Source organism: Rhagoletis zephyria, unplaced genomic scaffold (genome assembly GCF_001687245.7).
Source record: "Rhagoletis zephyria isolate East Lansing unplaced genomic scaffold, Rhagoletis_zephyria_1.1 Rzeph_scaffold_04091, whole genome shotgun sequence".
Lineage (NCBI taxonomy): Eukaryota > Metazoa > Arthropoda > Insecta > Diptera > Tephritidae > Rhagoletis > Rhagoletis zephyria.
Window position 1 is genome coordinate 43,217 of NW_016161174.1, and position 11,349 is coordinate 54,565.

General features: G+C 36.6%; 1 protein-coding gene across 1 annotated transcript; it reads right to left on the minus strand.

Moving 5' to 3' along the window:
• Positions 1-851: 851 nt before the first annotated feature.
• On the minus strand, positions 852-5,680 carry LOC108370250 (SATB1_N and homeodomain domain-containing protein dve). The gene is made up of 2 exons (XM_017625551.1): positions 3,828-5,680; positions 852-1,859 (listed from the first exon to the last, which is right to left on the minus strand). The coding sequence occupies exons 1-2, from the start codon at positions 5,678-5,680 to the stop codon at positions 1,709-1,711; spliced, it is 2,004 nt and encodes a 667-aa protein (XP_017481040.1). The 3' UTR covers positions 852-1,708.
• Between the last annotated feature and the right edge of the window lie 5,669 nt (positions 5,681-11,349).

The window sequence follows — 11,349 nt, forward strand, 5'->3', positions numbered from 1 at the left end:
ATTTTACAGTGCGCTTAAAAGCTAAAAACAAATAATTTGTCATTTACCAGTATTAAATACATTACACTTGTGATTTTTTTAATTTTAAATATAATTAATAATTTTTTTTTATAAATTTATAACTAATTAATTTTACTTTACTCTGTTAAGTGCTTTTGCTTAGTTTTGTGGGATTGCTTATTTTATTTGATGCAATTTTGCATACCAAAGTAGTTTTATGTAGGCTATTTGTTAAAAGTTATGTGCGGTTTTAAAGTTTTTTCTTTGATATTTAGATGACCTTAAACTACAGTTGACCGCTTCAGTGGCGAGCTTGCAGAACCATTTTTATGCTTTATGGTGCAAGCTCTCTCCGGCCAACGCTGCTTTTTTCCGACTTCGTAAATGTACTGAAAATCTTCGATTTTGTTTTTTGGGCACACAACTTTTTGAAGTGTTTTTTTTTTTTTTATGTAATACATATGTTGATGGTTCTCGTTTGAATATGTAATTACTAGCTGCACTCATATTTCCAAACTAATTGTTGTAATTTTCATATTGCTTGGTATCAAATACCTATAAACTTAATGTCTTTAAACTAAAAGTAAATACAACGCGAAAAATGCTCACATAGCAGTATACTATACATTAAATTTGAAAAATTCTAATTATTTTTTAAAGCATCGATTTGTGCATTCATGCAATCAAATTATCGTACAAATCAAAATTGTCGCTAATAAATTTTAAATTTTCTTTATTGAAAAGTATGTTTTATATGTATGTATGTATAGTAATTGCTTGAAAAAGATTTTTTGTTTGCTTTACTTTTTTTGATGTTGAGCCGGATATACAAAACAAATTTCAAATCCGTTTAATTTAATATAATGAACGAGGGCGCGTACATAAAAAAGTGAAAAAAAAAAAAATTGTATTCTCTCTTTGCGCATTTTCGCTGATTTATTGCATATTACACCAGATTTATCCTAAAAAAGGTATTTAGAAATGCCATCTTTGGTTTTAACTACGTTTTAATTACAATATAATTTATTAATTTCTATCGAATAGTTTAGGTTTAAATAGATATATACATATTAATTAATACAGTTAATAGTGCTGGATGTTCAATATATTTAAACTGACCTAATTTAAATTAAAACAATTTCTAATTAATTTATCTTAGTGCAGAACCCCTTAAATAAATATTATGTATCAAACTAGATATTTTTAAAATCTATAATTTTTATTTTATTATTTGTCATTTTCTTCTCCTTTAATAAATATAATAGCTAACAAACACATATTATATATAATACAAATTAATTAAAAGAGCTCATATTTGTATTTTTATGTTGTAATTGTAACACACACAATTGGCCGGTCTCGTAATTTTTTTTGGTTACTTTCTTATAAAAATGACTTCTGGCTAAATTTTTTATCGTCGCTTAGTAGTTAGTAGTAAACTAAATTCAATACTACAATGGTGCTAATATTATAGTTAATAGTTGTTTCATAATATTCGTTGAGAATATTTATTATGATAGTTTTTTTTTTAATTTTAATTTTATTTCACACAACAATCAGTCGCTTTATCACTGGTAATCGACATTTTTGATTTTACAAAGAACTACTTTTTTTACACAAACCTGCTATTCTCACATTATCCATCCGCACTAATCGCTTTTACTATTATTATTGCTCTCTTTGCAGCTACTATTTGGCTCGTTCCTTTTTAATCGCGTTCTTCATATTTGCTCACAAATGAGTTGAGACCTTGTAGCTGAGAGCCGTCATAGAGCGACATCTTTAGTCGCTTGCATTTGGCGCGTCGATTCTTGAACCAAAACTGAACATTTTTACTTTCCAAGCGAGGGAACTTCTGCCTGCAAAGGTGACAAAAATGCAAACGTTTTATAAATAAATGTTGATTCGTGACAGTCGAAATAAAAATAAAAAATAATGGTGGGTCGATTTTTGTTTTTGTGTAAAGTCAGGACTATGAAAACTTATCGGAGATTGGGCGTTTCTGAAATAGGGCGTTGTTGAAAAGTTTTCTGAGATAGGCTACCAAGATAGGTCGATCTTCTACTGAGCCGTCGAAAACGACTTCGAAAACGTATCTATACAATTTGACTTCATTACTTAAATGGTATCTATATATCCTAGCCATAATAAAGGAAAACCCTATCTAACATACCGATTTTTGTACAAATCTGAACTTCGAAATAAAATTAGTTATGCCCGTTCCATATAAAGGAAACGATATGTATGTGTATACAAGTAAACAAAAAACGTTCGCCGTACACCTCCGAGAATAAAGTATTTTTGCAAGGTAATTTAGAAACGTTTTTTTTTTGCCGAACCTAGGCGACCCTTTTGTACGCATTTCGGTGGCATTAAAAAACTTGCGTAATGAGCTCAACTGGAAGAAGGAGTTTAATAATGGTGAGTTTTAATTAACGGAAATTAGAGTGGAGCGTTTAGTTGATAAGAACTTAGATCTGGTAAGTACTAGACCTGGAGCTTGAGGTCAATGAATTTCGGAACGAAAGAATTTTTATCCTCGGGACAAGCACATCCATATATCATACTTTAAGAGCAGACTATAAATGCCGAAAATCTGAAGAAAAATGTAAAAAGGCGACCCCTACGCTCGACAAAAAAAAATAAAAAATTTAAGGAAAAAGATAAGTCCAGAAAAAGATTACTCTTACCAAAAACCTTTTATAGCTTTTATACAAACTTTAAGCTCTTCTTTACGGCACTACATCAATATGCTAAGTAAAAGAAACAAACTCCCAATTGATTTTAGACCCATGGTTTTTTCAGCAAATTTGCTTAAAATTACACGTAGAATCCTCCTACACATACAGGTCAAGGATAGAAGACAGATTAGGATGCTCATGGATCCAGCACTAGTTTTTCAATTGCAATGTGAAGATGACCCGCAATCCATCGGTCCAAGGTGACATTCTTCAACTCTTGGCAGCAAGAAACACGGTAGCATTGTTTGGGTACCAGACCACTGCTAGATCTATGGAAATGAAGTAGGCGAGGAACTGGAAGAAAAGGCTAATCGTCTGTGCTTGTGGAACCGCAACCATTTTGTGACCTCTGCTTTGGGATCTACTGGTACCGAGTGGTAAACTCAGAACGGTAGTAAGCACCGAGGAGCGGTAGGTGGTCTCGAACAGGACACAATTTATGGCTATCCTTTCGCTTTGAGTAGATCCAACATCAAGTTGCTCACATTGTACCTAAGCGGTCACAACCAGATTGCCCGGACCACGATTGGTGAATGACGAATTTATCTTGTAGGCGAAGAGATGTGGGACCATATTCTGTACACATTTAATAGGTAAGAAGACAGCATCTTTTGTTTTTAAGATTAGGGAATTATAGGCCGACTTTGAATAGAAGATGGTTTTGTTTTACGAGAAGATATTTCATGGTAAAAGTAGGCTCAGAGTTTTGTCGTTGTCCGCTAAGAGGCGATCGTTTTTGTGAAAAGCTTGTTTTTGGAATCAAGCCTGGATCGTACAGGGTATCAGTATGCATCTGCAACCACTCGACAGTAAGGGAAGGAAATGGAAATTGGGGAATTGAAAATACTCCCTTTGAAATAATTTCGGTGCATTTAGCCAGTAAGTAGGTTCGAAAAATTAAATATAATAACTATCTAATTTTATATCTAATTTTATGCTGTATAATTTATCTTTTCAAATTAACGTGTTTTTGGTGATTAATCGGCAGAAATTTCAACAGAAAAAAATGAGTTAGATCCTTTCTATATTAAGACAACGAAATGTGTATATACTAAATAATTTACTCGTAAATTTCTTTAAACTTACCTGTAAGGCATTGTGTTTAGGTCTTCTGTATACTTCAGTATTAAATTGTGCGATGGATGTGTGTTCATAGCGAACCATTGCTCCAGTTTCGGCACCTCCGTGACCGGATCAATGAAGGTACGATTCCTTTTACGTCGCTCCTCATTCGACATGCTCGACAAATTCAGACCGCTCGGATTCATTAGCGCATTTGGTGGCATACCCGCGGCAGCCGCTGCAGCAGCGGCATGGTGCGCATGCGGATGATTGGCAGCCGCTTGACCGAACCCGGGTATGTAATGGCTCATGTACATAAAGGACTGTGAGAACATCGAATTGGGTACCATTGAAAATGGCATATCTTTGCGTTGTGCTAAGGCATTAGCCAAGTCGGGCGATGGCGAACAGTAATCATCAAGCTGTGATGCATCATTCTCGTCGTCGTCGTCATCCTCCATATCAAGATCATCATCCTCCTCTTTGGGCGAATTCATTTTGGGTGAGGAATGTGCTTGCGGTTGTGTGTTCACAGCATCATAGGACTGTTCATTGATAATATTGCTGTTGTTGTTGTTAGTGCTATCACTAGTGGCAATGTTGGCATTGCTTGCATTATTGTTGTTATTATTATTATTGCTATTGTTGTGCTCTGTTTCATTCTGCTGACTAATTGTTGTATTCTCATTGGGATTGTCGCCTTGTTGGTCGCCTGCTTGTGCTTCGCTTGGTTTATCCTGCGGCTGTGTCCCCTCCTCCGTATAGCTGCGCGAGCATGCGCGTAGCGATTGATTTAGCGAACCGTTCAGCATCGATTGGCAGTCAGCTTCACTTTTCACCAAGATCTCTGCTTCAACCATATCACGAAGACTCTCCTTTTGTTCCGTATTTCCCTCAGCGCCCTCAAGCGGTGAATTGCGATTGCGTTCGTGTGTGGTCAGCGAGAGCGGTAGTTGTGGCGAGCCTGGTCGACTATTGTCTTCGTCCATGTCTTCCGAATGCTGTGACATTGTGTCCACATCTTCCGACTTCAGACTCAACGGACTCTTTAGGAAGTCATGGGACATGGCTAAATTAATATTACTACTATTCAATTGCTGACTACCACCGCTGCTGCTTGAGCTTTGACCCAGCTGTCCGTGCTGATTCAGCACAAAGCCATTGAGGCCGGGATGACCCAGCGCTGCCAAACCACCTCGCATTTCGGCGCGTTTCTGAGCGGCGCGCGCATTTTTAAACCAGTAAACAACATTATTTACATCCAGCGGCTTGCGGCCACGGCGCGATTCTAACGCATTCAATTGCACTACATACGTTTGTATTTGTTGACGTGATGGATGAGGATTTTCTTGGAACCATTTCTGTAGCTTCGGCAACTCCATCTCTGGATCAAAACTGGTGCGCATGCGTGTCTTTTGATTTGGATATTGTGAGTGTGGATGGTGATGATGATGGTGCATCGACGGATGCATGGCTGGATGTACCAGCATATTGGGATGATGTGTGGAGGCAGCACCTGGTGGACCATGATGTGTAGCATCATTCATGAGCAGTGAATCATGACTGCCACTGAGACTGGGCATATTGCCACCAGGAACATTGCCTACGCCCGAGGCAGCATGTAGGCCGGCTTGTGCAGCAGCGGCGGCAGCAGCGGCTGCTGCTACGGCCGCCGAGCCGACTTTGAAGTCCATTTCGTTGGGCACTGATGTTGGTGCAGTTAGGAACGGTAACATTTTTGGTGCAATACTTGATTGAGGCGTTAGTTGTTGCGACCACCATTGATCGAATTTGCGACGCAATTCATCGGAAATCTCACCCGAGGGAAAGGCGTACGGATTTTGGTAAGAGGTGCGGCATATTTGTGAAAGCGTCATCTATGGATGGCAGAAAAAAGTTGATGATTTTTAAGTTAGTTTTTTGTGAAGTTTGTGTAGTTGTGTTAGTGAAAGTTTGAGTGTGAGCCAGTGTGGCCAGGTTAAGGTTGATTTATTTTAATTTGAAAAGCCCTGCTAAGTCTAACTAAGGAAGAACTATGCTTCGTTCGATCTCTGACTGGCAGTACGCTGGCTCCTAAGTAAACAAAGTCCTTTATATTTAGATTCGAAGTTTATTATGTCAACAATGTCGTGCGCCCTTTGTGTATTGCTAGGAGGTAATTTGACTTTTCCTCATCTATTTATAATAGATCTCTCTCAAGCTGAATCAACATTTTGGCGACATACGAAGGTACCTTCGTCTGGCAAGTATAAAGGCTGTGGGCGAACAAATATTTCAGAAGCTCCCAGCAAGTAGTGGCAGCACGTGGACAGGGGTTGATGCAAAAGAATGATTCGCCTTGTCCAAAACTTTGTTTGGTTTCGAAAAATTCTTCCAGCTTGAAAAGGGCTTAACGTATTAGAGAAAGTGAATCCCAAAATCAAGGATGGAAGATTCCCGTCGTATTTTTGTACTGTCAAACAGATTTGGCTTGATGTGTAACAAAATGTACGTACTAATTTTTTAGGCACATTCGACAGCTTTTATCTAAATTTTTATTATTTTTTTGGTTAAATTAAGTAAAATTTGAAGATTTAATTTTCTATTATAAAGACAACTTTTGAAAGATAAGTTGTTCATCATAATGAAATAGCTGATTTATTTGGTGCAAACATTGACCATTACCTGAGTTATAATTTGTATACCAAACTATACTATGTTAAGTCTGACTAAGTCTAAGGTATGGTTTGGAGGCGTCTAAATGATCAGCATAATTCGAAATCATTCGATATAACAGATTACAATGCTGCTATGTATAACATTTGACAGCATAAGGCCAAACTGTAATAACACGAGCGGGGCTTTATTTATGTACTAAGTAAAGTTTATGCTCTTTTAGGTAAAACTTTTTATACTTCTGTAGTAAGTAAGATTTCTCGCCATTGGGGTCTATAAAATTTCGTAGGGTAACGGTTTAATTTAAGGATATATAGAAATGTCTTTTAGAAGCAATTTTCGTCATCCCTTGTCAAATTTGTTTTGAAGTCAAATCGGTTCGAACTACATACATATACAATCTTCAGTGCCGTTTTTTGTTCGAGAGCGGACGAGATGAAAATGCGTTCCAAAACACATCATACACCAACGCTATCGGAGAACTTCTTCAAACCTTGAAGGTTTTACTCGCCTAATTTTCCAGAATGATTCCACTTTGAGCAATCACATCATATACTACTCGCAATAATGGCGCTATATTTCCCGTTTAAGCATGTTTCACTTAAAATTATTTAACTTATAAGTGTTTAAAAACCTTTGGTAACAAGTAGTCATTATCTATCGTAACCCATGACTGTTGATGCCGAAATTTCCCAACCGTTAACTGTATGTGGCTGAAGTTTTGAAGCCCATAAGTATCAGTCCAATAAATAATAACATTTTGCAATGAATTGCACTTGACTAGGAAATATTTCCAATAACACAAGTTAATACTCTGCTTAAATCTAAGCAATGGTGCAGTGCCATCAGCTAATAGACGAATGGTTGAACAATCGCGTAAGCAATGAGCATGCACATTAGGGTGGGCCTTAAATGTAGGAAGCAAATTTTTACATCAGATTTCCTAACCCACAACCCCTACGTCGATGCTGCTATAGTCGAAAATGTCACATTTAATTTTTGGTCCCGATTGGAGATGGTTGAGGCGTGGAGACTCAAAAAATTTAAATACATTTTTTCCCCGTCTGATACCCAAAATCTATACTACCATAGTCGAAGATATAAGATATAAATTTTGGTCCGGATTGAAGTCGGTTAAGATGTGTCGCATAGGGATCAAAGTTCAAATTACCCTATGCAGACGTCTTAACCGACTCCAATCGGAACTATAATTTATATGTGATATCCTCGACTTTAGCAGCATCGATTTTGGGCATTGAATGAAGAAAAATATTTTTAATTTTTTTGAGTCCCTACAAGTATCAGGTCTTTGACCCCTTTGTGACACGCCTTAACCGTCTCCAATCGGGACCAAAATTTATATGTGATATCTCTGACAAAGGTATTACCGATTGAGGGGGTGAGACCTAAACAAATCCTTCATTTGATTTTTTAAGGACCACCCTAATGCACATACATACATATATTCATATACAAGTAGTAAACCATTCCACCAATCATCCAACGATATTCAAACCTTATTAATCCTTCACTAATATCAAAACACAGTAACGGACACATATGTACATACATACATACAGACATAGGTGTATGTACATACATATGTATGTACGAATCCATAATGCGCTTTACCGCTGCAAACATAAATTTTCCAACCCACTTCTGTCACCTGTTAAGTGTCCACCATAAAAATCACAGCTCAATACATATTGTATACCACTCTCAACACTCGAGTGCTGTGGGATTCGTTTAGCTCGCGAATGGGTTGGTGTGATTGCAAGACGTTAAATCACTTCAAATTTCAAATTGTTATTCATTACGTTGACAGCTGATATCAGTCAAAATACTAATACGTATTGTGAGTATTTTTGATTTTTTTGCTAAACTAGGTATGTACGTATGTATGTATGTACATATAAAAAAAGACCATTAATTCGTCATGCGAGTGAGTGAACGTTTTATCACCGAGATATATACGAACATAGAATTGGTAGTTTGTGTGTTTTAATGTGGTGGCTTTTAGGTAAAGTCCGCTAAAGTAATGTGTGTATGTACTTTTTAACACAATCGCTGAAGATAGGTGTTAACTACAATATTTGTACATATATTTAATACATATGTACATACATATGTATGTACTTTATTTTTTGATCGCAAGCTAGAGGCAAGTGGTGCCTTATTTAAGCTCATAAGATATAGAAGTAGATTTATAAGCAGACATATTTACATACATAAATACATATGTCGATATTGCCTACGGTTATCAGTTAAAGAAGATACTCTAATCATTTAAGCTACGCTTGGCATTACGCAGAAAAGTTTGTATAGAATTTTTTCACAAATGCATATATACATATGTACATAAATAGTTAATACATATGTATGTATGTACATACATATATAGCATGTTGGTGATGTAGTGCATGACGGGTAAAATAAATATTTTGATTTAGTTGTAGGCTTAGCGGTAAAAAAAAAATCAAACTAATACATGATAATGCAAAGTTAACCCTTACGGGTAAATAAATATAGGTATTGGATAGATATACATCTACGTATTTATGACAACCTATTTTCTAGGCAGTCGTTGTTTACTAATAGGGATTTTGATTTATCTACTGATACCGACTTTTTATAAAACTATGAACATACATATATCGTGCTTGATTTACAAGGATCGCAAACCACTTTTCAGAGGACAAAACTTGTACCACATGAAGTTCTGGTCTGTTGGAAATGTCTGGATAAAAGTGGCTGTGTATTATGAAATAATCGGAAGGGTGCAGAGGCTCGCATGCCTGGGTATATTAGGTGCTGTGGACACTGCACCTTAAGAGGTGCTGAATATGATCCTTCACTTGAAGTCGCCAAAAGTATTCGTAATAAGTGAAGCCGTAGAGGGTCCTTATATTAAAACGGACCGGCAGCGCTGTTGTGTGGGCTTAAAATAGGTGAGCAAACGGAACTTATTATATCACGTCATTCTTGGGCTTCCGCTTTAGAATTCTTACACGATTCCCTACTAGTGTAGAATAGGACCGAGGACTCAAAGGTGGAAAAAAGAGTCAGCTTCATTGAGTCATGTCACAGCCACTCTCTGCTCTGTTTCTGGACATAGCAATACCGATGGTAACGAAATAGCCGATGGGCTAGCTAGACACATGTCATACATGAAAAACTTATGCACCCCCAATTCACTGTTTGGTGTGGTGTTTGAGCTGGCGGATTCACCGTCAGATGACATGAACTTGCTCAATTTGTAGAGTTTTTCAGAAAGATGGCACTTGCTACACAGCGCATGAAGCAACGGCATTACTACGAAGGAAGTTCCCAGGGCGCATAATCTCAAGAAACAATGAGGTCAAATGGCGGCCGGAATTTTGGGATTTGACACCATGGCACTACTTTCCCTGGTATTAGGTGAAAAGTATGGTCTATGCCAATAAGCCCGAGACGATTCCTGAGCTGAAGAACGAAATCATCTGCCTTATGAATGATATACTCCCCGCACAATGTTAAAACCCATGGAAGAGCTTGATATACGGCATCATGTGCTGCCAAAGCAATAGTAGTGGGCTAATATACATCGTCATCGGTATAAAAATTGTTAATTAATCGAACAAGGTGAGGTAAGAATGGTTTTGCAAAGCTTCATTTCATTGGTATGTTTTCATACACAACAGAAAAAGATTAAGGTCTAAATTGTAAAAAATTGCAGATAATTTCCTTCTAATACACAATAAATTAACCACAAACATATGATTGTACAATAAATGTATGTGCATATTTTTCCAGCAAATATGCGTAATTTAATAAATTATCTAAAGCGTCGAAATTCGCTTGATTCGTCATACATTAACCCCATAATCGCAAATATTTGCAATCAGCTAAATGCAATAATGAGTCAAATGTTTGTTTAAATGCCAAGAAAGAGCGATATCGTCGCATTAGCTATTAGGAAAAATATTCACAAGAAAAATATGCTGTCAAATTTATGATTGCCAGACTGGGGAAATTTAATTTGAAATCAGTTTCTTTTATAGGACTAGGAGTTGAACGAACAAATAATTATAAACAACAAATTCAATAGACTTCAATGATCATATTTAAATTTAGGAGCACCGGTAATTTCTACATGACACAATGCTCGAAACTAAACCAAATTAGTACGGGACCACATTTGACGTACCACCTTTCCTTTAAAACAGTGCCAGGTACAGTTATGCGGTAACATACATACAAAAAAAAATATATATATATATTGGATTGGAATATAGTTTTGCAGAAATGTGATCAATACACTTTTAGTGTCAAACACAACCAGTATTTAGTATACCAAAGCGAGGTTTCGAATTCTAACATACAGTAAAACCTAGATATAACGAACGTTTATAAAACGAAAACTAAATGTTTGCTGAGCCCACCGAAAAACCCCTTTGTTGCGAAATGTTCCATACAAAAATGCTCCATAGATATAACGAAGAAGTTTTGAGCTTGAAAACATTCGGAGTATATTATGGTATAGTGAGAGGGGAGACCACTATGTTTGCATGCATGTATTTATACAAAAAAAAAAATATTTATTAGTTCAAAAAAGGTTTGGTAGGCACTGTGGCCAATGGTAAAGTACGTTTACCACCTCTTGCAACCATGCAGAGTCCGGAAAATGCTCCGGAAGCAGTGTTCGGAGGCATCAGACTAAACCGAGTATACTTTGAAGTGCCATCAAAATAAAACTTGAGAAATTTTTATTTCATAGCAGATGGGAAGTACATGTGCAAAAATTTCATAAATTGCATAAAGGAAATTTTTGCACATGTAGCAGTACATAGCATGCATTTAAGCGACCGGTGTTAGCAGTCGCGTCTAAACAATTATAAAAAAAAAAAAA